Raw genomic sequence first — 27,010 nt, forward strand, 5'->3', positions numbered from 1 at the left:
TTTTGTTGTTGATCAGAATATTCGCTTGACACAACAAAGTTGTGTTGCTTTCTTTTGCAGTATAGCACTGCTGTGTCTACTCCTTGCCCCCTCTGCCATTCGTTTTAAACGCTAATTTGTGCCTATTGATTTTTCCAGATACTATCGTTAAGATAGACCCTCGATACCAATGGGATTTGAAGGCAGCTGTAAATACATATTTGGTTGGTTGTACTCAGATCTGTCCAGGTCGAGCTTATTAAGATGAACCATGATCACGAAGATGCGGATATTTGCAGGATGAAGTTACGGCGGACCCAATCTATCAATCAAGCAAAACACTCACTCACTCACTGCTCAAGTTTTGGGTGCTAAAATTCTAAAACCTTTCTAGGAATGTTTATTGTATTCTGTTATTTGATGATATTCTTTATATGTTTATGTTCTTATCTCTATTTTGTATTAACCATTATTTTTTGTTGTTGTATATTTTTTAGCGAATTTTATTATTAAGACTAAGAATCAAATGGAAATCAGAAAATGCGCAGCAATAAAATGACTACTCGCATCAATGTAGCACTAATCGACACTTTTTGTAAAAAGAAAAAAAAAACAAACAAACGAAACAAACACAATTTCAACACAAATTTTAATTGTAAGTTTTTAGATTTTAATAATAATGCAAAATGAATAATAAAGATTGTATTCCATAATTTATGAAATATCAAAAATAGTATACTTTAATTTGTTTTATTTCTGAGGTAATTGCCACCACTTCAATACTGGTAGAGACACGGATGAGAAGGCCCTGGGGACCTTTCTCATTTTCAAACTGAAATTACACCTTGATGTTCCAAGGGAAGTGTAACCAACTCCCACATGTATTCCAGGGAAATATTATCTAGAACCGGTTGAAATATTTTTCAAAGCGATCCGATCAATATTTTAGTTTCTATTCAGTTCGTCAGTAAATGCACTGTCTTTTCACTTTTTAATTAATTGAACGCATTTCTGAAACGAAAAAATTGAAGAAATTAGCGATGCCGAGGGTGGTGAAGACGAAGAAACTGAGTCTCAGCAACCAATTAGAGGGCGAGATTTCAACCGGATCGATCGGTTTATATATAGGGTCGGTTTATTAGACATAACTAAGTTTTTTCACTTGTTAAAGAAAACTTTGTAGTTTGAAGGAAAAATTTGGGGTTCAAATTGCAAGAACGTCTTTAGTGACATACGAAGTTCATGATGGGCGCATTTTTGGTAAAATTTACAAATTTAAAGAAATTCTGAACTATTTTGTGTAACGCTGAGTACTATGTTCAGTTTTCAAGCTGAAACCCAGCTTATTTTCACGGTTACTTTTTTTAATCAATTAATTTCGAAATATTAAATGGTTGGCAATCAATACAATGGATTGTATTGATAATTTGAAGAGACTTGATAAAAATGTTATCGTCTTCATATACATTTTTGCACTTTTAATTTAGTGTTTTGGTGAAAAACTCGAACATAGTACCCACCTTAAGGTACGAATTTAGTTAATCATTATGCTTCATTTGAGTTTGTTTTTTTCCTCGGTTTTAGTTAATTTAACTAACGTAAACAAAAAATTATTCGAGTAAAGGAAACTTTCTCCAAACATAATAATTCCATGAACTAAAATAAAGTTAAATTGGCTTTAGTGAAATAGAGATTTCACTTTTTTTTTTTTTTTTTTTTGAGTGTATATTTATGATATGAACCGATTTTTGCACGTTTTTGATGCACAACCTAACGAATCGGATGAAATTTGCTCTACCAAGCGGTCGGTTTATATGTTGGCCATACCTATAAATGGTCCTATATGGTCAATTTGCAATAGCATCTGACCTACATAAATAACAACATGTACATAGTTTGAAGTTGATAGCTTGTTTCGTTCGGAAGTTAGCGTGATTGATCGACTTAGAATTTCACCACGACCCAGAATACATATTTGTTGTGAGGTCTGAGACCAATATTTCGATATGTTTCAAACGGAATATAAACTTAGTATATCCCCTGGAGGAGGATATTAAAAATAGCAAGGTCCCTGAGGACCCCGTACTTCGTAAAGGCCACTTGCAACTTCTCTGATTACAAAAAGTCAAATTTAATGCGATACTATAGCGACATCTTGACGTTCAAGAGCAAAACACCTAAGGAGTATAGTACTTTCGAATGGTTTTTGTCCACGCTTAAAATAGTGTTGCAACTTACGTGTATGGTTGTTGCCACTGCTGTCGTTTTATATGACATATAGATGGTAGTATCAACTACAACACTCGGACACCAACGTCACAGCAAGTAACCGAACTAAATTGTTATTGTGATTCATTGTTTTTAATCATAATCATAATCATAACAGGGTTGATAAAGTTGAAATTTTTGTGCTTTTTTGATAGATTTCGATTGATAAAAGCACCGTGGCACGACCATAGTCCAATTAAAAATACAGACATACTGATAATTCATCATGGTTTTGTTTATTTGAAGTGCGCAGTCAAGTGACTCAATTTCTTTTTGGAAAACGAGAATTACCATACAAATCAGTCAATTTGTATTACAACAAGTATATACAGCAGTAAGTTCGGCCGGGCCGAATCTTAAATACCCACCACCATGAACCAAATATTAGGGTTTCCTTTGAAATGTCAGGAGGGCTTGAGAACTTGAGGACACTTCCCGAAGATAAATTTAAGGATTTCACCTATGAGGACTATATCAGATTCTGGATTTATAAGAACCATTTTTGTTCGAGTTTTAGAGGAATCGTTAACATCTTTTGTAAGTGTGGGAGATCGGGAGATCGGTCTATATGGGGGCTATACCAAAACATTGACCGATACTCACCATTTTTGGCACACCTCTTTATGGTCCTAAAATACCTCTAGATTTTAAAAATCAGGCAAATTGGATAAAAACTACGATTTCTATAAGCCCAAGACCCCAAATCGGGAGGTCGGTTTATATGGGGACTATATCAAAACCTGGACCGATATAGCCCATTTTCGAACTTGACCTGCCTGCAGACAAAAGACGAGTTTGTGCAAAATTTCAGCACGATTGCTTCATTATTGAAGACTGTAGCGTGATTACAACAGACAGACAGACAGGCAGACGGACATCGTTATATCGTCCTAGAATTTCTCCCTGATCAAGAATATATATATACTTTATATAGTCGGAAATCGATATTTCGATGTGTTACAAACGGAATGACAAACTTATTATACCCCCGTCACCATTCTATGGTGGTGGGTATAAAAAAGGTGTGGATGGATAGAATTTTATAAGCTTTTACAAAGGAAAGAAAACAAATTAAATTGTTTGCTTAAATTGTAAAGCCACATTAAAAAATCACGCAATTGCAGACGTAAAAGAGCCCTTTACGGTATGCAGACAAACAACAGCACTGTGAATTCACTTGAGATGTCAATACCTGAATTGGTCTATCGCACGACCGCGAGCCATTTGGTACTTTTTCATCACAATTACTCTATATAGAGTGCTGGTTGTGTCTTCCTCTGGGGATCGGGAAGGGAAAGGTTCTCCTCCTACACTACGACTGCTCACCCTCTAGGAGCGCCACTGGAAGCTTAACTCCTCTATACGGCCCACGGGGAGCTTAACTCCTCTGTTACCCCACTGGGAGCTCAACTCCTCTTTTTACCCCACTGGGAGCTTAACTCAACCTTCTGACGCCACTGGGAGCTCAACTCCTCTTTTACCCCACTGGGAGCTCAACTCCATCTTCTGACGCTACTGGGAGGTTAACTCCTCTTTTACCCCACTGGGAGCTCAACGCCACCTTCTGACGCTACTGGGAGGTTAACTCCTCTTTTACGCCACTGGGAGCTTAACTCCACTTTATACCCCACTGGGAGGTTAACTCCTCTTTTACCCCACTGGGAGGTTAACTCCTCTTTTACCCCACTGGGAGCTCAACGCCACCTTCTGACGCTACTGGGAGGTTAACTCCTCTTTTACCCCACTGGGAGCTCAACTCCACCTTCTGACGCTACTGGGAGCTTAACTCCACTTTATACCCCACTGGGAGGTTAATTCCTCTTTTACCCCACTGGGAGGTTAACTCCTCTTTTACCCCACTGGGAGCTTAACTCCACCTTCTGACACCACTGGGAGGTCTACTCCTCTTTTACCCCACTGGGAGCTCAACTCCACCTTCTGAAGCCACTGGGAGCTTAACTCCACTTTACTACCCAAATGGGAGCTCAACTCCACTCAAATAATCTACTGGGAGCTTAACTCCACCCACTACTTTACCGCTTACATTATTTGACTGCCCAACTGCCAATTCCTCCACCCGTTCTATAAATTCTAACGGGTCTCCCGCTCCTTCATATTTCACCCCCCCCTTTGCGGACTATATCAATAATGTCCACTAGTTGGGGTACGTCCGACTGACTGTTTCCACCGCTCCCTGACATTGCAGTCGAGCCTTCCGCTTTTACCGGTGATTTTGTCACAACTTGAGTACCGCCAATGACTGGAGTGGGTGCCGAATTACGGCCCGGAATGGTTAAACTGCTGGTACTATCATGTTTCGCTTGGAGGTCCATTAGTCGTCGCAAGGTGTCGGAATCATGTTCCGCCCTCAAAAATTCCGCGAACCGCTTTCGCAGGTCTTCCACTTTCCCATTTCCATCTAGCCTCAAAGTGGTGCTCATTTCAAAAAAATACAGTGTTTCACAACTTCCCTTGATTGAAATCAAAAACCTAAAACGCTCTGTGATTCGTCATTTATTCTCTCTCTTCAAGTCCCTGCTCGGGCGCCATTGCTTTAATTTGTTTTGTTTACTTTGTTCTTTTGATGAAACACCAAATATTGAAAAAACATTTAAAATTCTATACATCCACACCTTTTTTGTAATTGACTGATTTGTACGGTAATTCTCGTTTTTCCAAAAAGAAATTGAGTCACTTGACTGCGCACTGCAAATAAACAGAACCATGGTGAATTGTCAAGCTATGTATTTATATTTAATTGGTCTATGATAATATGTAGCATCTCCAGTGTAAATCTCCTTTTATACACAGATAAAAATAAGTTTGAGAACCAATAACTTTTGTTGGAAAACCTATAACAAAATTTGTTAATTTTCCTGCAACAAACTAATTTGTACTTTTAATAACCATTATTACAAAAAAGTTGTTAGCAATCGTTACCATCAGCAGGCTACAAATAATTTGTGTTCTCAATAACATAATTTGTAAGTAATTTGTTGAGCATCCAACAGTACAAAATATTTGTTATAGAACGTTACGTTTAATCCTCAAATAATATTTTTGAATTTGAACGAAAAAAATTGTTTGTGGTTTGTTGGAGTCTATCAATGACCTGTAACAAATTTATTGGTGTATTGATAAAAAATTAAATTGAAATTAAAATTGACAGAATTTTGCTATGAATTGCACCATAATTGCAAAATTGCCGGAACAATTTTGGAGATATTTTGTTAAGTACACACAGAGAAGGAATATGACCAAAATGTTATTTTTGGACGGGGAACATGTAACATTTTTGTGTCGAAAATCCTATACTCAGTTTTGTAAATGTTTGACAATTTTGAGTAATCCCGGGTCTAGCAAGCATTTTGACAACTTTTTGCCCAGTGCTATATATTCTAGTTAATTAGAATTGTTAATCCCGATATTAATATGGTTTTATTATTTATCTCATACAAAAACACATTTAAGAAACTACCATATTGAAAAATATACATTTTTCACAGACATTTATAAATGTCTTTCTGTATTCTCTGATGAGTGAGCTCTTTGCTTGCTATCATACACGTGCATGTGCTCATACACGGTTTGTTCTAACGGTATTCTCCGCATACTTCTTTTAGCTTTCGTACATATTCTCAGCGATGTGCGCGTAACCAGTCTTGTATTTTTGTTTTTGTTTTCATATCGATAGCAGTCAACTATTTTCACAACAAAGCAATTTGTTGAAAATTCAGAATATTTCTATTATTTCCTCTGTGAAGCATCTACAAACACATTTCAACAACAAATGCCTCATGTTCAATAGACAAATTTGTTGAGCATAAGCAGATTCTACATACAAATAAAGTTGTTAATATTTATTTACAGTTATTTTTTTGTGTGTAGTTGTTTTCTTGCGTCAAAATATCTACGTCCTTAAGATTTGGCTTATGTCCTGTTAGGGTGCAATGTGCTGCAAGAGCCGTCTTTTGCTCCAAGGGCTTGTCAGTGACTTTCTGATCAGATTTATGCCCTGAGATTCAGTTTTTAATTTTGGTTTTTGTTGTACCAACGTATATTTTTGGCAAGTATCCGATTCTTTCCCATCGCATTTTATCTTATATACTACGTTCGACATATCTTTGTTGATTTTGGATTTTGTCTTACTGAAGAATTTATTTACATTACTAGCATAACCCGGCCCGCTTCGCTGCGCCTTCCGAAGCGTATTTGTAGGAACATTTTGCGTTAACTTAGTCAACCATATCCTTCGTGCTGAAAACAAATTCGAAAAGATTTGAATTCTTTCAAACAAATCGGACTAATTGCTTTTTCGTCTATAGGTACAAATACGGCGGATATGCATATGTAAAACGGTTCGTCTTAAAAAATGTCGGGGAGAGTGTGTACCCTTTCCTCCAAAATTTTTAAATAATGTTCTGTATTCAGGTAGTTGAACAATCTTCTATATTTCTTGTGAATTTTAAGTGTGGTTTGTCAAGGAAAGGTATCCTTCTCCTCAACATATCTAAAAATTAAGCACTATATTATAATAACATGCAAAGAATTACTGTTTCCCATCCAATAAATAGGAAAAAGCAAAAGTAGTAAAAAATTTTACCACATTAGCTTTGCTAAAATGTTGGAAAATAATGCACCCTCTACGTTGGTTGTCAATTTCATTTAAATTTAAGTTCTTTACTAAAAATAAGTCTGGCAGAAGCCTGTGCAAAAATCATAAAATTATGTACTTTCAATTTAAGAAAAAAAAAAAACGGACAAAAGGGAATCCTCTCCCGCTCCACTCGGACCTGATATCGGACTATCACGTACCCTATATTAATTTCACAACTACTCAATGGTCCCTATAAATTCTATCGAAGTACATCGACTAAGTTTATTTCACTTTTCCCCTTCGCCAACCAGATATCGAAAAATCATATACTAATTTAAAAATCATGCATTAATTTAATCACCTCCTCCCACGTTCCCTGTAAATTTCAAGTAGATCGGAGATGTTTAAAATTTGCTCTATTGTTTTAAAGGGACGTCACTTTCCCCGATACAATACCGACAAACACCGTAGTGAAATTTCATGAAACTTTCCTTCAAGTGTGGGGAAAGGAAGGTTGCCTCTTCGTTCATAACCCTCCCCCACTGCCTTTGTAAATTTCAAGAAAACTTAAAAAAAATTTTTTTTCGCAGCTTTAGAGGAGGACCTCCTCCCCGACCAAATATCGAAAAGTGATGTAGCGTATCTTTTGTAAACGTCCCAGAAAATGTCAAGAAATTTATTAGCCTAAAGGGGCGGTCTCTCTTCCGTCCAAATATCGCAAAATCAGGTATCAACTATTAATATCGTAATCTCTCCCCAGTCCTCTGTAAATTTCAAGTAACTCGGTAAAGTTTAATTGTTTCTCTGTATATACTTAAGAGAAGCGGATGTCTCCCTATGTCATTTTATTTTTATTAACAAATCAGGAACCTGATATAAATTTCATAACCTCACCCATTTTTCCCGTAAAATTTTAGTCGGGAAGTTTAGTTTTGTTTTCACTGTCCTTTCACAAAAAAGTAGGGCAAAAGGGTGGTGGTGGGTGATGTAGCTGATTTTTGTCTAGATGCCAACCCCAACATTCAATGAAAATTTCAAGCAAATCGCATAATTTTGTTCCAAGTTTCAAAAAGTAGGGCAAGGGGGAGGTCCCCCTCCCCGTCCCCCTCCACCACTAAATATCGAAATAAAAAGTAGTGGATCTTTGTCTAGATACCAACCCCAACCTTCAATGAAAATTTCAAGCAAATCGGTCAACTTTGGTCCAATTTTCAAAAAGTCCGACAAAGGGGAGGTCCCCCTCCGCGACCAGGTGTCAAAAAATGAGGTACGCTATTTTCACCACATGAACGCCCCTTACGACCTCTGAACGTTTCAAGTAAATCGGTTCAGCCGTTTCGGAGCCAACTCGGAACATACAAACAATCAAACAAATAAACAAACATAGATTGAATTTTATATATATATAGATTGTGAGTCCTTTGTGCAATTTAAAATTTGTCCTCATTAAACATATTTGATGATTTAAATCTTTCTGTGAATCCGGCAATGTATGACAAGGGTTTGTAAATTTTTGGTTCAATTTCGTCATGTTAAAAATAAAGTTTTTAAGAAATTTTCTGTAGAAATAAAATTTTTACAAAATTTTCTATAGAAATAAAATTTTTACAAAATTTTCTATAGAAATAAAATTTTGCAAAATAAGATTTTTTTAGAAACTCCAAAAAAATTGTCAAAATCGGTCTAGATTTAAATATACATACGTATACATTTCCAATAGTCTTTAAATTTGATATTATGTAATTTTAGCACTTTTTGGCTTTGAAAAGTACTTTTGTAACACATTTTAGTACTTTTTCGTCAACATCATATATCATCACTGAATCATACACCAAAAAATATATAGAAGCATAGATGTCTCAAGTTTATTCACAGCGCTGTAGTTTGTCTGCACACCGTAGATGGTACTTTTTCGTCTGCAAATGAACGATTTTCAAGTTGTCCTTAATTTCGTTTTCTTTCCTTTGTTCTTTTGAAAAAAACGCCAAATTTTGTACAATGCTGTACAAACAACACCCTTTTTATGCAAATTGTCTGATTTTTACAGTAATTCTCGATCTCCATAGAGAAATTAAGTCACTTGACTTTATCATAGACCAAGAAAGATATACACTCCTCAAATCCATTTGCAGAACGAAGTACAAATCATTTAATTTACATTAAAAAAGTGGAATTTTATATTCTTGTTTTTTATCAAAATCTTGTGTTTTATCAAAAAAACAAAGAAAGAAAATAAAAAAAATCATATTAAGAACAAATTAAAAATCACTCATTTGCAGACGAAAAAGTGCCATCTACAATATGAAGACAAACTACAGCGCAGTGAATGGACTTGAGACGTCTATATATGTCTTGGTCTATGATAATATCATCAACCGGTGGACCGGTTTATATTCACACACCGATTGTCGATTTTCGTGAAAATCCCATTTCCGGTGGACCGGTAGAACCGGTGTTTAGGCAAATACATGTGGGTATATTAATGAACTGCAATGAACACTTCCAAATAAGTACAATGTACAATTGAATTGAAAAAAATATATCCAACCTTGAATAAATTCTCGAATTATTCTTCATTAATGTTTTGTGACAATAAAATTAGATTTTCCAAAATTACGTGTTTTTCGAAAACCGGTTGAACGGGTTATTTGTCTCCAAAAATAATGTCCAACGGTTTCGGAAAAAATATGTTTTTTTTTTTAATAAAAGAAATATGAATTCTATGGAAGAAAGTTTTAGAATTTCGAACTCGATTGAAGATTACAGAATAATTTTTAATTTTTGAAAGTTGGTACAACTTAACAGAACTCACCATTTTTGATATCCTGAATATTCTCAGCAAGCCTAAAAATCTGGTAGTCACTATACGTAACCGAAAAAAAAAACTTTTTGATGGCAAAATATAGACTTAAACATAAGCGATTTCAATTCGGAAAAATATTGCCCATTCGGATTCCCGGAACTTTTTGCCAATGTTTATTCCAGAACAATCTTGTATCGTCCGAATGTGCGAACACGGAAATCTAATATGTTCGAACGACCTGTAAATTAAATTAAATTTTAAGAATCGTTGTACGATTAATCTTCTAGCAATTCGGGTAATTTTAGTGTGATTTCTAATGGATAATTGCTCGACTACGAGTGAGCATATTTGCGTCGGTTCAACCGTCAAGCTACCGCCGTCAACAAATTTTATCCTAGAAAAAAGTCAACTGAACTAGAGTTTAGTTTATATTATTTTTATTGTAACACGTTTATTGTTTAATTCTATAAAATTGTTTAGTTAGTTTAGTTTAATTTTACAAAATTGTTCCTGTTTTTGCACACTTTTTTCACACCAAGAGAATTAAACAGTCTCCATCGGGCAAGGGTTTTACAAAAATATGACATATGAGCATCATTATTAACACTAATATAATATAAGGATTATATTAAAATATAGGTGCTTTTTTTAAGAAATTAAATAAAGTTGAACTATTTAGGTGTAAACTTATCGACTTATGTACAACACAAATTCTGCAAAGATACTCCCAATTATTGCTTTAATACTCTCTCTCTCTCTCTCTCTCTCTGTTTAATAGTAAATAATAAATATTCGACATCTCATTAGAGCTCTGCATACATGTTCCATCACAAAACATAAAAGCGACAAAAAATATCCTGCCGTCAGAACGTACCAAGCAAATTGGAAATCCTGCAAGATCAAAGGTTTGGCTGCAATAAATTTGGGGTTTCGCATGATTAACAAACCCATGCAGTAGGCATCATCCAAGCTCTCTTCAATCCATTTGCCTACCAAACCAGCAGAATAGCAGCGTAGAATAAATCGATCCAGTGGAATTTTGAAATGGGATTGAAGGGGCATAACGAAACCAAAGGGGACAGTGCTAAGACACTCCTGAACTATGTGTTTGCTGCGTTTAATCAAATGTGTCTCCTGATGCAAAGCAAATTGTATGCGATCACTTAGGGAGCTGTACACTTGATCAGGACACACGGCGAGGACATCCTTTAAAAACTCTTGACCATTTCGTGGTTTAATTAGTTGTAGAAATCCTTTAGGAAGATCCTGATTTTCTTCAATGAAAGAATTTGCATATTCAATGGTCTCTATTGGTAGTTGCCGTTCTACCAATTCTGCCAATGTAGATATTTGAGGACGAAGGAACAGACTACTGAAAAATGTGGTAAGAGAGGCCAAATATAAGTTGGTAAGAATAAACGACAAGGCCATAACTTGGAGGAACCACAACATGTAATACCAATGGATTCTTCGTTGATTACAGGCACTGGTGGGAACGGGTAGGGATATCAAAAGACGGCCAACATTTAAGAACACCTTTCCCACATCTAAACAGCGGCACGTCGAACATGATTCATGATTCCAATAGCGATGTGATAAACGAGCCAAACTTAATACCAACCAAGAGGCCAAGTATGAAAGCCATACCTCTTTGTGGAAGGGCATGATGAAGTATCTGTACTTGGGCAATTCATTGGCGGAAGGTACCACCACACATCTCTGGAGCATTCGAATTGGATAGCTTAGTTGAACACCAGGATAAGGGACAAACGGATTAATGGACAAATCTACGTCACCTCTCTTAATTAGCTCTATTAAATGCCAAAGGCCGACGGTTTTGTTGGCTACGTGATGCAAGATATGTCTGCTGGCATTGTATTCCTTGAGGAAGGCTCTAAACATCTTACCCACATATCCCGAAAGTTGTTGAGTTTCTTTGCCATTACATGCCCTTCTCTCAAAGACTCTTGGAGGATCGAATTGCGCTATAATCCTTATTTTATATTTGTGAAGATTGCGAAATTTATCCGGATGCAGAGCACTCTTAGATTCGTTGGTCACATTCAAGACTGTGTCCATTAGGAAAGGATTATAATTGTAAATTTCAAAATGCTGGGAGCCATACTTATCGACTAATACGACAGTGTTGATTAATCCTTGAAGCCAACACCGTTTCATATGGTCATGGATCATTTGATAGAATTCCTCCCTATTCGTTGGGCTTGTAATGAATACTCCTCTTACACGACTTTGTATTTTGGACAATGACGAGTTCATGTGAGTCCATAGCGACCGTTGCATCAATGATCCAATTGCCACAAAGAATAAATTCCTATTGAATCCTTGCAACTGGGTTATATGGTTTTCTCCTATCACTATTTTTGGTATTTTCAACTCTTCAACAGCTCCGACATAAAAATCTACTTGAGTTTTGTCTCCAAAGAAAATCAATGTGTCTATGCTTCTCAATCGATTTGCTGCTGAAATTATGGCTTCCAACTCTAAAAATTGCCAAGAAGTCAGTGTTAGATTTACCAGCAGCTGTTCAAGATTCATGGTTGACCAACGACTGACTGTTCATCCAATTCAAATTTAATCAAATTAAAATTTCAACCATATCATTAATGGGACCAATATTGGGTGACATCCAATTACAAGGAGAGTTAGGTGAGCTCGTTATGAATGAATAGATTCCACAACCACAAATTGGATAAAGAGGCATATGCGCAAGTTCATACCATAAGGCGGCATTGTGCTACCATGTGCTAGCTTTGGTACAATGCACTCCAATTAGATCCCCTCTTACATCCTCCCTTCAGCTGGATTCCATTATTTGCGCGCCAAAATCTTAGAGCCATATTTCGTTCATAGTTTCCGCTTTCCACACACACACACACATACACACAGAAATCTCCCAATGCGAACCACCCACCATAAGCGGACTCGCACAAACACTGGCGCCTAATGCTTCGAAACATTTTCATTTTGACTTAGTTGCAGTGCAACCATTCGTGTGTGAAATAGACTCCTGTCGACCAAGGAGCTTGTCGAAATCAGTTAACGGTAAAATCTCAAAACGTCACCAGCGAAAGAAAAGCGCGAAATAAACTCAAAGTGAAAACAATGTTCATTTGTAGACGTCCTTTGTTGATTTTATGGTGGTGAGTGAGCTAGCGACTTAATCAAGGATGAAATACCTGTGTTATTGATGATAAGAATATGTTCAAGTGAATTGATAAGAATTATCAACCGTAATGAGGTCTATATCCGGAGATAATCACAACCTTACTCATAAAACATACGTTGATGATGTTCAGTAAATTTTTCTGAAATTTTTATATTGCACCACGAAATGAGTTCAGAGTGAACTTGAAATTAAGGCTTCGTTGTTTTTGAAGCAAAGATAATTTTTTAAATCCATCCCCCTCCCCCTCATCGTCTACACCGTTTCCATCTTGTCTTATAAGTGAATTTCGTTGTTTGATATCCTGTGTCGAAAATAAGACGAGTCGTTTTCAATCGGATTAAAATTTCTCATCCTGCTTTCTAAAACAATTTAACGCTAATGGAACATTAAACCTAAAGGGGCTTATGGAGACACAAAAATGCTACAAAATCTCGATTTACTTTTAACTTAAACGCTATTGTATAAAGTACCTATAGATATTGAAGGTAATAAAGAATGTCATCAAAAAAGGAAATAAATGAAAAATAATTCGAAATTTCTTGACCAGTAATACAATTTACTTTTGTGAATAATGACGAGCAATCGGCTAAAGGGACATAAAGTGGATAAATCGTTAATATTTTCATTTTCTAAAACCAAAGACAATATTTTAAGAGTAGTTCTTTGTAATTTGCTAATTCGGTCTCTTAAGGCTTTGATGTGCTTAAATAAATGGGAAATGAAATCAAATAAATATTTTACACAAAATTATTATTTTGATCATATACCTCTCTCAAATACTGATAATGTATGGCTTCATATTTTGAGTTGTGTAATCAAATTGGTCCGAAAGTTTTAATTCCAAATTCTCATTAAGTATTCCGGATATTTACAGTTTTCATACCACGAAAAACAAGTGCAACGGCACGGAATATGACCTCAAACATGTTTCAAGAGCAAAATTTTATTTTTGGATGGTGAACATGGAACATTTTTGTCGGAACCATGTAATTTTCTCGAAAGTGATGTATCTGATTTTAGCAACCATGTTTGCTCCTTCTCTATGGTCACCTTTTAAGGATACCAGCACCCAGAGAATATTACTTATTCACCGGGAACATGGAACGTTTTTGTCGCAAAAATAATATTTTCTTATCAAAACAAATATGCCAGCCGAAATAAGATACATATTTTCAGCGAAAATAACATGGTTGTGACAAACATATTATATGTTCGCCATGAAAAAGTATTTTTTTAGAAATGTTTGGTGCGATCATATTCCTTCTCTGCGTGGGCTTTTAATGTATATATATTTTTTTTGTTAATTCAAGAAGGGTAGTGGAAGCCCTCAGAAACTAGGGAATCCTCTCATTGTATTATCGATTATTAAAGAAAAAGAGTCTTAAGATTTCATGTCTTTAAAATAAGAATGATAGTTTTGCTTAGCATAGAAGACACATTTTTTTTATTGATTGATTATTTACTATTGTGAAACCAAAGCAGAGAAAATAACTGGAATTAATTACATGGAATTTCAAAATAAAAAGTTTAGCTTATGTAGAAATACAAAAAATTAATCATTAAAAAAATGTAAGCAAATATATGAAATAAATAGTAATTAAATTAAAACAAAAAAATATAAAAATGAAATAATAGATATAAAAACAAGTATATACGGCCGTAAGTTTGGCCAGGCCGAAGCTTATGTACCCTCCACCATGGATTGCGTAGACACTTCTACTGAAGACTGTCATCCACAATCGAATTACTTGGGTTGCGGTAACACTTGCCGATGGCAAGGTATCTTAAAACTTCCTCACACCGTAATATATACCAAATAGTCTATGCGTGGTATATATTAAACTAAAAAAGGCCGACTAAATACGTATATAAAGGGTGATTTGTTAAGAGCTTTATAACTTTTTAAAAAAAAAAACGCATAAAATTTGCAAAATCTCATCGGTTCTTTATTTGAAACGTTAGATTGGTCCATGACATTTACTTTTTGAAGATAATTTCATTTAAATGTTGACCGCGGCTGCGTCTTAGGTGGTCCATTCGGAAAGTCCAATTTTGGGCAACTTTTTCGAGCATTTCGGCCGGAATAGCCCGAATTTCTTCGGAAATGTTGTCTTCCAAAGCTGGAATAGTTGCTGGCTTATTTCTGTAGACTTTAGACTTGACGTAGCCCCACAAAAAATAGTCTAAAGGCGTCAAATCGCATGATCTTGGTGGCCAACTTACCGGTCCATTTCTTGAGATGAATTGTTCTCCGAAGTTTTCCCTCAAAATGGCCATAGAATCGCGAGCTGTGTGGCATGTAGCGCCATCTTGTTGAAACCACATGTCAACCAAGTTCAGTTCTTCCATTTTTGGCAACAAAAAGTTTGTTAGCATCGAACGATAGCGATCGCCATTCACCGTAACGTTGCGTCCAACAGCATCTTTGAAAAAATACGGTCCAATGATTCCACCAGCGTACAAACCACACCAAACAGTGCATTTTTCGGGATGCATGGGCAGTTCTTGAACGGCTTCTGGTTGCTCTTCACTCCAAATGCGGCAATTTTGCTTATTTACGTAGCCATTCAACCAGAAATGAGCCTCATCGCTGAACAAAATTTGTCGATAAAAAAGCGGATTTTCTGCCAACACTGATTTTGGTAATAAAATTCAATGATTTGCAAGCGTTGCTCGTTAGTAAGTCTATTCATGATGAAATGTCAAAGCATACTGAGCATCTTTCTCTTTGACACCATGTCTGAAATCCCACGTGATCTGTCAAATACTAATGCATGAAAATCCTAACCTCAAAAGAATCACCCTTTATTTAAGTTTAAAGTTTCTATAGAAATAAAATTTTGGCAAAATAAAATTTTGACAACATTTTCTATAGAAATAAAATTTGGAAAAGATTGTCCATAGAAATAAAATTTGGAAAAAAATTTCTATAGAAATAAAATTTGGAAAAAATTTTCTATAGAAATAAAATTTTGACAAAATTTTCTATAGAAATACAATTTTGACAAAATGTTCTATAGAAATAAAATTTTGGACCAATTTTTGTGTGATTGGGGATCGGCTATATATAACTGTAGACCGATATGGACCAATTTTGGCATGGTTATTAGCGGCCTTATACTAAGATTTCAACCGGATCGGATAAATTCTGCTCCTCCAAGAGGCTCCGGATATCAAATCTGGGGAACGGTTTATGTGGGGGCTATATATAATTATGGACCGATATGGAGCAATTCTTGCGTGCTTGTTAGAGACCACATTCTAACACCATGTTCCAAATTTCAAACGGATCGGATGGATTTTGCTTCTCCAAGAGGCTCCGGAGGACAAATCTGGGGATCGATTTATATAGGGGCTATATATAATTATGGACCGATATGGACCAATTCTTGCATGGTTATTAGAGACCATATACTAACACCATGTACCAAATTTCAGCCGGATCGGAAGAAATTTGCTTCTCTTAGAACAATCGCATGCTAATTTGGGGGGTCCGTTTATATGGGGGCTATACGTAAAAGTGGACCGATATGGATCAATTTTAGCATGGTTGTTAGAGACCATATACTAACACCATGTACCAAATTTCAGCCGGATCGGATGAAATTTGCTTCTCTTAGAGGCTCCGCAAGCCAAATCGGGGGATCGGTTTATATGGGGGCTATATGTAATTATGGACCGATATAGACCAATTTTTGCATGGTTGTTACAGACCATGCTAACACCATGTACCAAATTTCAGCCGGATCGGATGAAATTTGCTTCTCTTAGAGCAATCCGTTTATATGGGGGCTATACGTAAAAGTGGACCGATATGGACCAATTTTTGCATAATTTTTAGAGACCATACACTAACACCATGTACCAAATTTCAGCCGGATCGGATGAAATTTGCTTCTGTTAGAGCAATCGCAAGCCAAATTTGGGGTTCCGTTTATATGGGGGCTATACGTAAAAGTGGACCGATATGGCCCATTTGCAATACCATCCGACCTACATCAATAACAACTACTTGTGCCAAGTTTCAAGTCGATAGCTTGATTCGTTCGGAAGTTAGCGTGATTTCAACAGACGGACGGACGGACATGCTCAGATCGACTCAGAAGTTCACCACGACCCAGAATATATATACTTTATGGGGTCTTAGAGCAATATTTCGATGTGTTACAAACGGAATGACAAAGTTAATATACCCCCCATCCTATGGTGGAGGGTATAATTACAATCTTATAAATAAAATTAAATGGTGTATACGAGTAAGATAGGGTAAAACAAAAAATACGAAAGTAAAAAATTTAAATAAAAAATAAAAGCAAAAAAAAAAAAAAATAATGTATAAAAATAAATATAAAAAAATAAATTAGTAAATAAATGTAGCATTCAATACATATGTATCCTCAGTTATTTTATTTATTTATTTAGTATTTAACATTGGTTATGAAATATTACAATATTCTCTGATACAAGATTTGTTTCCTTGACCAAAGGTAAACATTTCAATGGTGGCATTTCGTCTTTAGAGTTGCAAGATTCGACTTTAATATGGGGTATGGCCATAAAAAACAAAATTGTTTTGAACTGGGGTAAATTTGTCTTAGTGGGAAAAAAATGCAATATTAATGACATCGTACCTATATTCGATGCTTGTTAGTAGCTTCACTGTAAAGCTAAAACGTATTCAGAAATTGGATATGTCCTTCAAGACTTTATTTTAAATACCATTTTTACCTGAAATGGTGGAGAGCACGCCCAACTTGGAAACCTCGAGGAAGAAGCGAACGAAATTTTTTATATTTAATTTAACTTTATTTTAGTTAATTAAAATTTGTAGATTTTCATCAAATTTTGCAAAATGTGAGAACATTATTTTAATTATGTTTTTCATACTTTACACAGAAAAAATTCACGAAAATTGTTCTAATTAAAGTTCTAATTAAAGTTTTAAAAAAAATCCAATAAAAAATTGATTGATTCAACAAATTTTTTAATTGAAACAAAAATCAATCACAAAAATTAATAGTATTAATTAATTTTTTAATTGGATCAATAATTTTTTATTGATTTTCAAATAATTTTTTAATTGATACTAACATTTCTGTGATTGAAGACATTTCAATTAAAAATTAATTGGATCAATTAATTTCGTGATTGAAGACAAAAAATATTTTTTGTATGTAATGGCATGAATTAAAAATAAGAAAAAAACAAGTTTAATACAAAGACAGTATACGATTTTACTAAATTTAAAAATAATCCATAATTTTCTAAATTGGATGTAGTTTACTTAAATGGAGTTCATAAGTTTCTCAAATTATATCTGTCTTCAAATTCATATTGAGCTATAGATATTTTAAACATTTTTGACTGCAATTTTTCTCTTCAAAATATGCAATTTTCTTTAAAAAAAAAAAAATAAATTATCTTCAATTTGACAAAAATTATTAACTTATTTGTATCATGTTTCAATTACTAAGCTATTATAGTTAAAATTTTCTAAAATATGTCTATATGTTCTTCTATGGTGGTTTAACTTTTTTCTGCATGAAGGGTCATGGGTTCAATCCTATTTTCGACCAAACACCAAAAAATTTTTCACCCGTGGATTATCTTCTCTCAGTAATGCTGGTGATATGTGTGTGTGTATTTCAAAGCTTCTTTAATTGTTTTCATTGGAATGTGGAACGCCGTTTGGAAAAGTTCCCCAAACATGATTCAAGAGCAAAATGTTATTTTTGGACGGTGAACATGTAATAAAAATTTTGCATTTCTCCACAAACATATACATGGTTCCCGAAATCTGGTACATAATTTTCTATAAAGCAACATATTTTGCCACAAACATGTTGCATGTTCCCCGTACAAAGATAACATTTTGCTCTTCAAACAGGTTTGTGGTATTCACGTTCCTTCTCTGGGTGTACACTTTATTATGCGGCTCACTATACATGAGGTCATGGTAATTTAGATTCCCACATACCTACAACTACAACATAGCTCGATTTAAACACTATTTCATAAAATAAATGATTTAAGCTATTCCAAATATAACTTTAAAATGTTGGCCTACAGAATATTTTTCGGCAAATTGAAAAATGATAAGATTATTTCTAATATATTTCTCATAAAATTTTAATACTCTATAAGTTTATCTAAAACAATTTGTGTTTTGCAAGAAGCCTCCCAAAATCGGCGTCTTTAAAATATCCAACTTAAAAAGCATTTACATCGTTAAAATCAAATTACATTTATTGACTAGCCATTCCCAAAAGAAGAACAATTTTTATCTATTTATGTACATTGTCCATTGCAATCTCGTTGTCAGCGAGCTAAACGTTTTCTATATTTACACCCATATCCCAAGCGCCTATACACGAAAGCGTAAGTTTGCTTCTTATATGGTAATTGCTTTCAATTTAGTTGGCACTTTTATTCAGAGAATGAATCATTTTCCACTGTATACTTATCTAATATTAGGACAGTAAAACAATACGGTCATTGGCATTCACCCCACAATTGAATTTTTCTTAATTTTGGACTCAAACTCTGTCGTTGTATTCAGATATCGTCCAACCATAGTTGGGGAGTACCTTTGTGTCCTGCCTGCTAGCCAGCGTTGCCAATTTAGCTATTTTCCTGGTAGATTTTTTTTTTTTTTTGAAGTCATTTAGGGAAAAAATGCATTTAGCTTTTTTCTGACTTTTTTCATGACCCTTTTAGCTTTTTTTTAGTTTTTTTTTATTTAAGCCTTGCTTGCTTTTTTATCTAAGCCCTGCTTCCAAAATAAGGTTTTCCACATATTTTAAAGCTCAATCGAAACATTAATAATGATTCCCGCCATTATACGGGGCTTTTTTGCAGCAAATACACTCATATTCATAAAAGCTAATGTAAATTTTAAATCTACTATTACCATACAAATTCCTTAGATAAACTATCAGTAAATTATTAGGAATTCTAGCATTTGACTCGTTTATGGTGTCCTTTCTATGTTATTATAATATTCTCAAGTTATTACGTTATTACTAAGTTAAAATAGTAGATGTGAATTGCTTTGTACACTGACAAAAATATTGTCGTTAGACCAAAGAATTCATGTCCTTAAAATACGAGAGCGAATTTTGCTTATTATAGCATTTATGAATTTCTCTTATATAAACTGTTTTCCTTGTCCAAAATTCGACAAAGTCGTTTTGTCATTGAAGTCGTTTTATCCTTATAGTTAAGTGATTCAACTTAAAAATGGGTATCTTTACATGAAAGAAAATTTTGTTGGGCTAGGGTCAATTCTGAAAAATTCTCAAAATTATTGAAATAGTCTTTAAATTTGTGGAGCTTTTGTATCTTGACCACAAACCAAAAAAAAACGTTCAAAAATAGAAGATGTTTTTCAACACTTTATTTTAAAGATGTATTTTAATTGATACATAGAATAATTTCTACTTGAAGTCGAGTCTGAATTTGAAAACTTAAGTTGTCCTTAGCACGTTTTTAAAACATTTTGATAACTCATGAGGAAAAAAGGAATAGTTTCAAATTTGACTCGGAATCAATACCAAAATCATTAATGTACAAAATCTTTTTTACTGGGAAGAAATATTATTTTTGGTGTAAACGAAGGACTTCCAGTAAAAATTTGTGTACGCAAACAGAGCTAATATGACTTAGATATTGTTACAGTCTTACAGAAGTAGAACTAAAATGAATATGCATTTTAAGTGAAATAAAGCTTTTAACTTTGTTAAATTTCAATCAAAACAAGTATATACGGCCGTATGTTCGGCCAGGCTGAATTTTATGTACCATCCACCATGGATTGCGTAGAAACTTCTACGAAAGACTGTCATCCACAGTCGAATTACTTGGGTTGTGGTATCTTAAAACTTCTTAACATCGTTTTCTAAATTGTGAGTTAGTCCATACCTGGTATATATTAGACAAAAAAGGTATGTATAGGTAAGTCTACAAATAATTACGAATCGATATGGACTTTTGCACAATACGTAGAGAGCCAGAATTTAAATATGGGAGTCGCTTATATGAGGGTTATATACAATTATGAACTTGATATGGACCAATTTTTGTGTGATTGGGGATCGATTTATCTGAGGGCCATATATAACTATAGACCGATATGGACCAAGTTAGGCATGGTTGTTAACGACCATATACTAGCACAATGTACCAAATTTCACTCACTCGGATGAAATTTGTTCCTCCAAGAGGCTCCAAAACCAAATCTCGGGATCGGTTTATACGGTTTATACGGTTTATATATATATGATTATGGACTGATGTGGACCACTTTTGGCATGGTTGTTAAATATCATATACTTCCACCACGTACCAAATTTCAAGCAGATCGGATAAATTTTGCTTCTCCAAAAAGGCACCGGAAGTCAAATCTGGGGATCGGTTTATATGGGAGCTATATATAATTATGGACTGATAGGAAACAATTCCTACATGGTTGTTGGATACCATATACTAACACCACGTACCAAATTTCAACTGAATCAGACGAATTTTGGTCTTCCAAGAGGCTCCGGAGGTCAAATCTGGTGATCGGTTTATATGGGGGCTATATATAATTATGGACCGATGTGGACCAATTTCTGCATGGTAATTAGAGACCATATACTAATACCATGTACCAAATTTCAGCCAGATCGGATGAAATTTGCTCCTCTTAGAGGCTCCGCAAGCCAAATCGGGGGATCGGTTTATATGGGGGCTATATATAATTATTGACCGGTGTGGACCAATTTTTGCATAGTTGTTTGAGACCATATACTTACACCATGTACCAAATTTCAGCCGGATCGGATGAAATTTGCTTCTCTTAGAGGCTCCGCAAGCCAAGTCTGGGGATCGGTTTATATGGGGGCTATATATAACTATGGATCGATGTGGACCAATTTTTGCATGGTTGTTAGAGATCATATGCTGACACCATGTACCAAATTTCAGCCTGATCGGACGAAATTTGCTTCTCTTAGAGGCTCCACAAGCCAAATCGGGGGATCGGTTTATATGTGGGCTATATATAATTATGAACCGATGTGGACCAATTTTTGCATGGTTGTTAGATACCATATACTAACACCATGTACCAAATTTCAGCCGGATCGGATGAAATTTGCTTCTCTTAGAGGATTCGCAAGCCAAATTTGGGGGTCCGTTTATATGGGGGCTATACGTAAAAGTGGACCGATATGGCCTATTTGCAATACCATTCGACCTACATCAATAACAACTATATATGCCAAGTTTCAAGTCAATAGCTTGTTTCGTTCGGAATAGCGTGATTTCAACAGACGGACGGACGGACATGCTCAGGTCGACTCAGAATTTCACCACGACCCAGAATATATATACTTTATGGGGTCTTAGAGCAATATTTCGATGGGTTACAAACGGCATGACAAAGTTAATATACCCCCATCCTATGGTGGAGGGTATAAAAAAGTGACGTTTGATACAAAAAAAAAATCTAGCTTTTTTCTAGCTTTTTTAGCTATTTTTTGGGCAAACCTAGCGGTTTTTGATTAAACAATTCTGGCAACGCTGCTGCAAGCCTACCTCAACCCATATTAATTCGGGTTGAGGTAATATTGATACCTCTGAATACCCAATAAATAAATCTATACTATAGTAGGTAACGGATATAAGCACATCTCATATAAGAAAAAAACGCATATAAAAATGTAACAAAATCACCATGTCTATTTGCTGTGTTTTGGTGCGAAAAATGTTTCATGTAAGAAATATTTCGTATAAGAAAAAACTGATAAGAGAACAATCTGACAAACGCACAAGACAAAACTCCTATAATAAATAAAAAAGAAACTTTTTTTATGTGTAGAATTTTTTAGTTTTGTTTATTTTATTATATTGAAGTGATTTAATATCACTTGTTACTTTTTTATTTTAAAATTATTTTCATAGCTAAGCAATTAGCGAACTAGTGGCATAACAAAATAATATAAGACTAAGCATCTTTAAAAAGTAAATACTGACTGATTTTCTAAGTTTTGTTGTCTAATTGTTCAGATAGGAGTTCCAAAATTTTCAATTTAAATATTTTTTAATTTAAACATTTTAAAATTATAAGACGAAATTTTCTTACTTCTTTCTAAAAGAAATTTTTGTGAAATATATTCCTGTAAGAATGAAATTTTTTTATAAATGTATATACTTATAAGATTTTTTTCTTATATGCAGTAATTGTGTATAAGAAAAAAATTGCGGAATTTTCTGACTTTCTTATATCCGTTACTCACTACATATACTTAGATGTAACCTCCAAAGTGGACATCTTGACCACATGGCAAATTCAAAGTTCACCAGTATCTAGCTCTAGAAAATCTTGTGTATTTCCACAGTAATTGTTTTATGAATGAGCTAATCATGAGTTTTGCGTGTCCACCCGTTCCATCGATCTTCCATCTTTGGTTTTTCCATTTGAATAACCATCTCAATTGCAAGACAAAAGCCTGTCGCAGACTCCATAACAAAAGAAATGAATCAAACCAAGAATGAAATTTCCTCAAGACATCACCAAATTGATTTGGTCATGATTATAAAAAATTTACAATTCCATGATTTGCCTAAAATTCTTACCAAGAATGATTTACCAAACAGACCGTACACCGTAAACATTGGACGTAATGAAAAACCATAAGCTGAAGGAGGGCTAGGTCAATAAGGAAAATCGATAATTAATATGCGATAATTGAACTACATGACAAACAATAGAAACATTTTGCCATAAAGAAATTACCCATAGACTTTCTTATGAGATGCAATGTCTGCCATGCGAGACTTATATGGGAATCCTTCAAAATAAATCCCCTGACGTACGCAGTACTAAAGGGACGACATTGTACATCACGCCAAATATAACAGGCGGCAGCAGTCATTCAGGAGGGGCATAGACATAAACCTTATGAAACGTCATCAAAGGCACCACAATGAACCTACGTATTATCAGTATTATCGATGGCATACATAAAAAGGCTTGTGGTAAGACAATCAAAAGGAGGAATCTGTTCACAGACAGTTTAAAGCAAAGTAATACAAGTGATATTTTTGAAAATTGTTAAACGATATATTAAAAAAATACTAATTTTTTTTAAATCAACAAAAATATTCCGCGCTAGAATGTCACACTCGGCAGCTATGGCTACCTCAGGTATATGTTGCGGTATCCGCCATTTCACCCACCGACTGCTGTATACTCCTTTGATGGTTCGTCATGTTTTGTGTTTCCGTCCATTGTCCCAAAATATTCAATCTCATCGCAGCCATGGCTTAAGCTGAGTACTATGTTCAGCTTGTTTTCACGGTTACTTTTTTCAAATAATTAAATTATAAATATAAAATGGTTCACTATCAATTCCTTAGATCTTTTCCATTCATTATTTCACAAGACTTTATAAAAAAATAATCGTCTTCATATAGATTTTTGTACTTTTAATTTAGTGTTTTGGTGAAAAATACGAAGATAGTGCTCACCTTAACGCGTGAGTCACGCTGATTTGAAGATTTGCGTCGTCAAATTTTTTGTTCCATCCAACTTCGATTTACGTTGTCGATTTTTTGACAACTTTATCAGAAACGCCTTCCATAAGTGAAATAAGTACCAATGATGATGACATCGAAACATTTATTTCTGAAATTCTTACCGAAAATTCGCCAAATTCAGATTGAATTGCATATACAACGCAATTGTCGAAGAGGCGATGTGTTTTTTTGTATATGTATACAACGTAACGGGTTTTCATTTGTTTATGAACTTAATTTTTAAACCCTGATATTTTTGAATAAATAATTTTTAACTTTTTTTTGTTTGTTTATATGTTTGCTTTATGTATATATTTATTTACTTAGGAGTAAGTATGAGCAATTTTTAATTCAGTTTAAGTCGTTTCGATTAACGTCGTAAAATTCCGGAACCAATCACGACGTAAATCGAGTGATTATTGTAATCTATTCGTAAGTGTGCGTGAGAGACGAATTTCGGAAAGACATAATAATGCTCGTGAACATAATAATGCTTACGAATTGAATTCGCTTACAATTTAGATGTTAAGAGTTTAATAACGCTGTCGGTTTTAATCATGCTCATGTTTTCCGCGACAAATTTCCCATAATATTATTAGTGAGTCAAAAGATTGTTCGTGAGTCACGACATTTTTGATCGTGAGTGTGATTCTTTAAAAGTTGTTCGTGGGTGATTATGGATTTTCATTTCGTGAGTAAAATATTACTCACATGTACACCTCTACTCTATAGGTCTTAAGTCCATTATCGTCTCCAGGGCTCTGGTTGACGTGGTCTTCATTGCCCCATTTATGTCACGATAACATGTCCGTTGTAAATTGTATATGATTTACTTCCCAGCATTTTCCCCCGCGTTTTCCCCAGTATTTTGTACAAGTATTAGAAGGTACGCAATTAGGCAATTTTAAAATTGAATTTAAAAAAATAAAAAATTAATATAAAAAATAAAGAAAATGGAATGGAATGGGAAAATTAAAATTCAATTTCGTTTGACTTTTTCACTTCCTTGGAACTTCTTTGGAGAAGGGTTTTTTGCGAGAATTTTTTATTTTTTTGTTGATTTTTAATGAAAAATCATATTCATACAAAAATATATGCCGAAACTAACAAACTAAAAACGATGCATAACATAAAAAAATATTTTTTTTTTTTACATAAATATTTAATAAAAAAAAATCCGCTGGTAAGAATTAAACCAGCATTCTTTAGTTTATCGTTCATAATAAAAAAGAAAATCTCAGTAAGTAATTAGAACGTCATGACGTGGTGTCATATTAGTTTCATATCACAATGGCATTAAGGTGCATCGTGTTCAATGGAAGCGAAGAAGTTTTTCAATTTGTAAAAATTAGATAATAAGATAATAATAGTGTAACAACAAATATTGAAAAAAATAAATAAAAAGTGTAATTGGATAATTTTTTTTTTAGTTTTTTTCATTTTTTCATCCAAATGAACTTCCATGGCACAAGAATGGAGTGCTTCCATCCTATGATAAGCCCATGTAAAATTAATTGGAGATGATCCAAGAATGCTCTACTTCCGGATCACAATTTGGGGATCGAAATGACTTTTTTAGCTTAACATGTAATCGAGCAGCACTCAGTAATAAGAGAGAAGTTCACCAAAGTGGTATCACAATGGACTGAATAGTCTAAGTGAGCCTGATACATCGGGCTGCCACCTAACCTAACATGACTTGGTCCATATTATCAATTCAATAAAGTTTCTTATTGAATAACATAGTACATTAAGTGACGGTGACAAATTTGATTTTCACCTATAAAACACAAACAATTACTTGGTCATTTAACTACATTGTATTTATTTATACATTAGTATATAAAACTCTTTCAATTCTAAAATTGTTCATGTTAGAGCATTTTGATATTTAGTGCGAAGGTCTTTGGAAAAATGAGGAAAAGTAAATCTCGTGATTCACTTTTTATGCGAATAAAGCAAAAATTGCTTAAGCTGCCACACTAAACAAAAGTTTAGGTTAAGTGCATTGCAACAAAAAAAGGAAAACTCTTTCAAGAGCATTTCCAACAACTAAACACACAATATTGGGTTCAAGCAAAAACAATAAAACGAACAAAGGCTACATGTGCCTCTATTCAGAGGTAAATTTGAAGAATTACAAAGGCCTGTTTCTGTAACCTCTCGTTGATTTAAATTGTACCATTGCATATTAATTAACTATTCTCTCAAAAAAAGAACGAAAAATGTATTAAATCTATAACATCATGGAATATAATGTTCTGGGGTTTCCTATTGTTTGAATTTTTGACGATATTAGCTAACAAACTGTGAAGGGCCTCAATAAAAGGCCTCTTTTTGCATGTCCAATATAATTTCTCCATGTTTGATTTTTTGTAGTCAATATTCTTTCACCGACACACATACACGAATGCATGTGCTTGTTCAAGCAATAAATATATGAATTAGATTGAATATCGGTTGCTGGAGTGGCTCTTGTTGCACTCTCCTTATCGTTTGCCTCATTAGAAGTACAACAGATTGTTGCGAACAATTCTTCTTGTTAAATTATATATGTATGTACATATACCTGAAATTTATGTACGGTTCTCCAAAAATCGATCCGCATGCATTT

At 34.4% G+C, this 27,010-nt stretch overlaps 3 protein-coding genes across 6 annotated transcripts in view; 2 read left to right on the forward strand and 1 right to left on the reverse strand.

Moving 5' to 3' along the window:
* Positions 1 to 717, forward strand: part of mmd (disintegrin and metalloproteinase domain-containing protein mind-meld) — a 575,647-nt gene extending 574,930 nt beyond the window's left edge. For all 4 annotated transcript variants that reach the window (XM_075298297.1, XM_075298298.1, XM_075298299.1 and 1 more), the window contains one exon: positions 139 to 717. Coding sequence is in view for 2 of the 4 variants with exons in the window: in XM_075298298.1 (XP_075154413.1) it covers positions 139 to 151 (13 nt within the window). In the remaining 2 variants the exon portion in view is untranslated. The remainder of the gene's footprint in view (positions 1 to 138) is intronic.
* A 9,701-nt stretch (positions 718 to 10,418) lies between these two features.
* On the reverse strand, positions 10,419 to 12,203 carry LOC142231487 (uncharacterized). Its single transcript, XM_075302096.1, has one exon. It carries the CDS (start codon positions 12,201 to 12,203, stop codon positions 10,419 to 10,421), a length of 1,785 nt encoding a protein of 594 aa, XP_075158211.1.
* Positions 12,204 to 12,663: 460 nt separating this feature from the next.
* LOC142230294 (gamma-aminobutyric acid receptor subunit alpha-2) overlaps positions 12,664 to 27,010 on the forward strand; it is a 56,061-nt gene continuing 41,714 nt past the window's right edge. The window contains exon 1 of the mRNA XM_075300946.1: positions 12,664 to 12,808. Within this exon, the coding sequence (XP_075157061.1) occupies positions 12,771 to 12,808 (38 nt within the window). The 5' untranslated portion in view covers positions 12,664 to 12,770. The remainder of the gene's footprint in view (positions 12,809 to 27,010) is intronic.

Source organism: Haematobia irritans, chromosome 3, assembly GCF_050003625.1.
Source record: "Haematobia irritans isolate KBUSLIRL chromosome 3, ASM5000362v1, whole genome shotgun sequence".
In the NCBI taxonomy this organism is placed as follows: Eukaryota; Metazoa; Arthropoda; class Insecta; order Diptera; family Muscidae; genus Haematobia; species Haematobia irritans.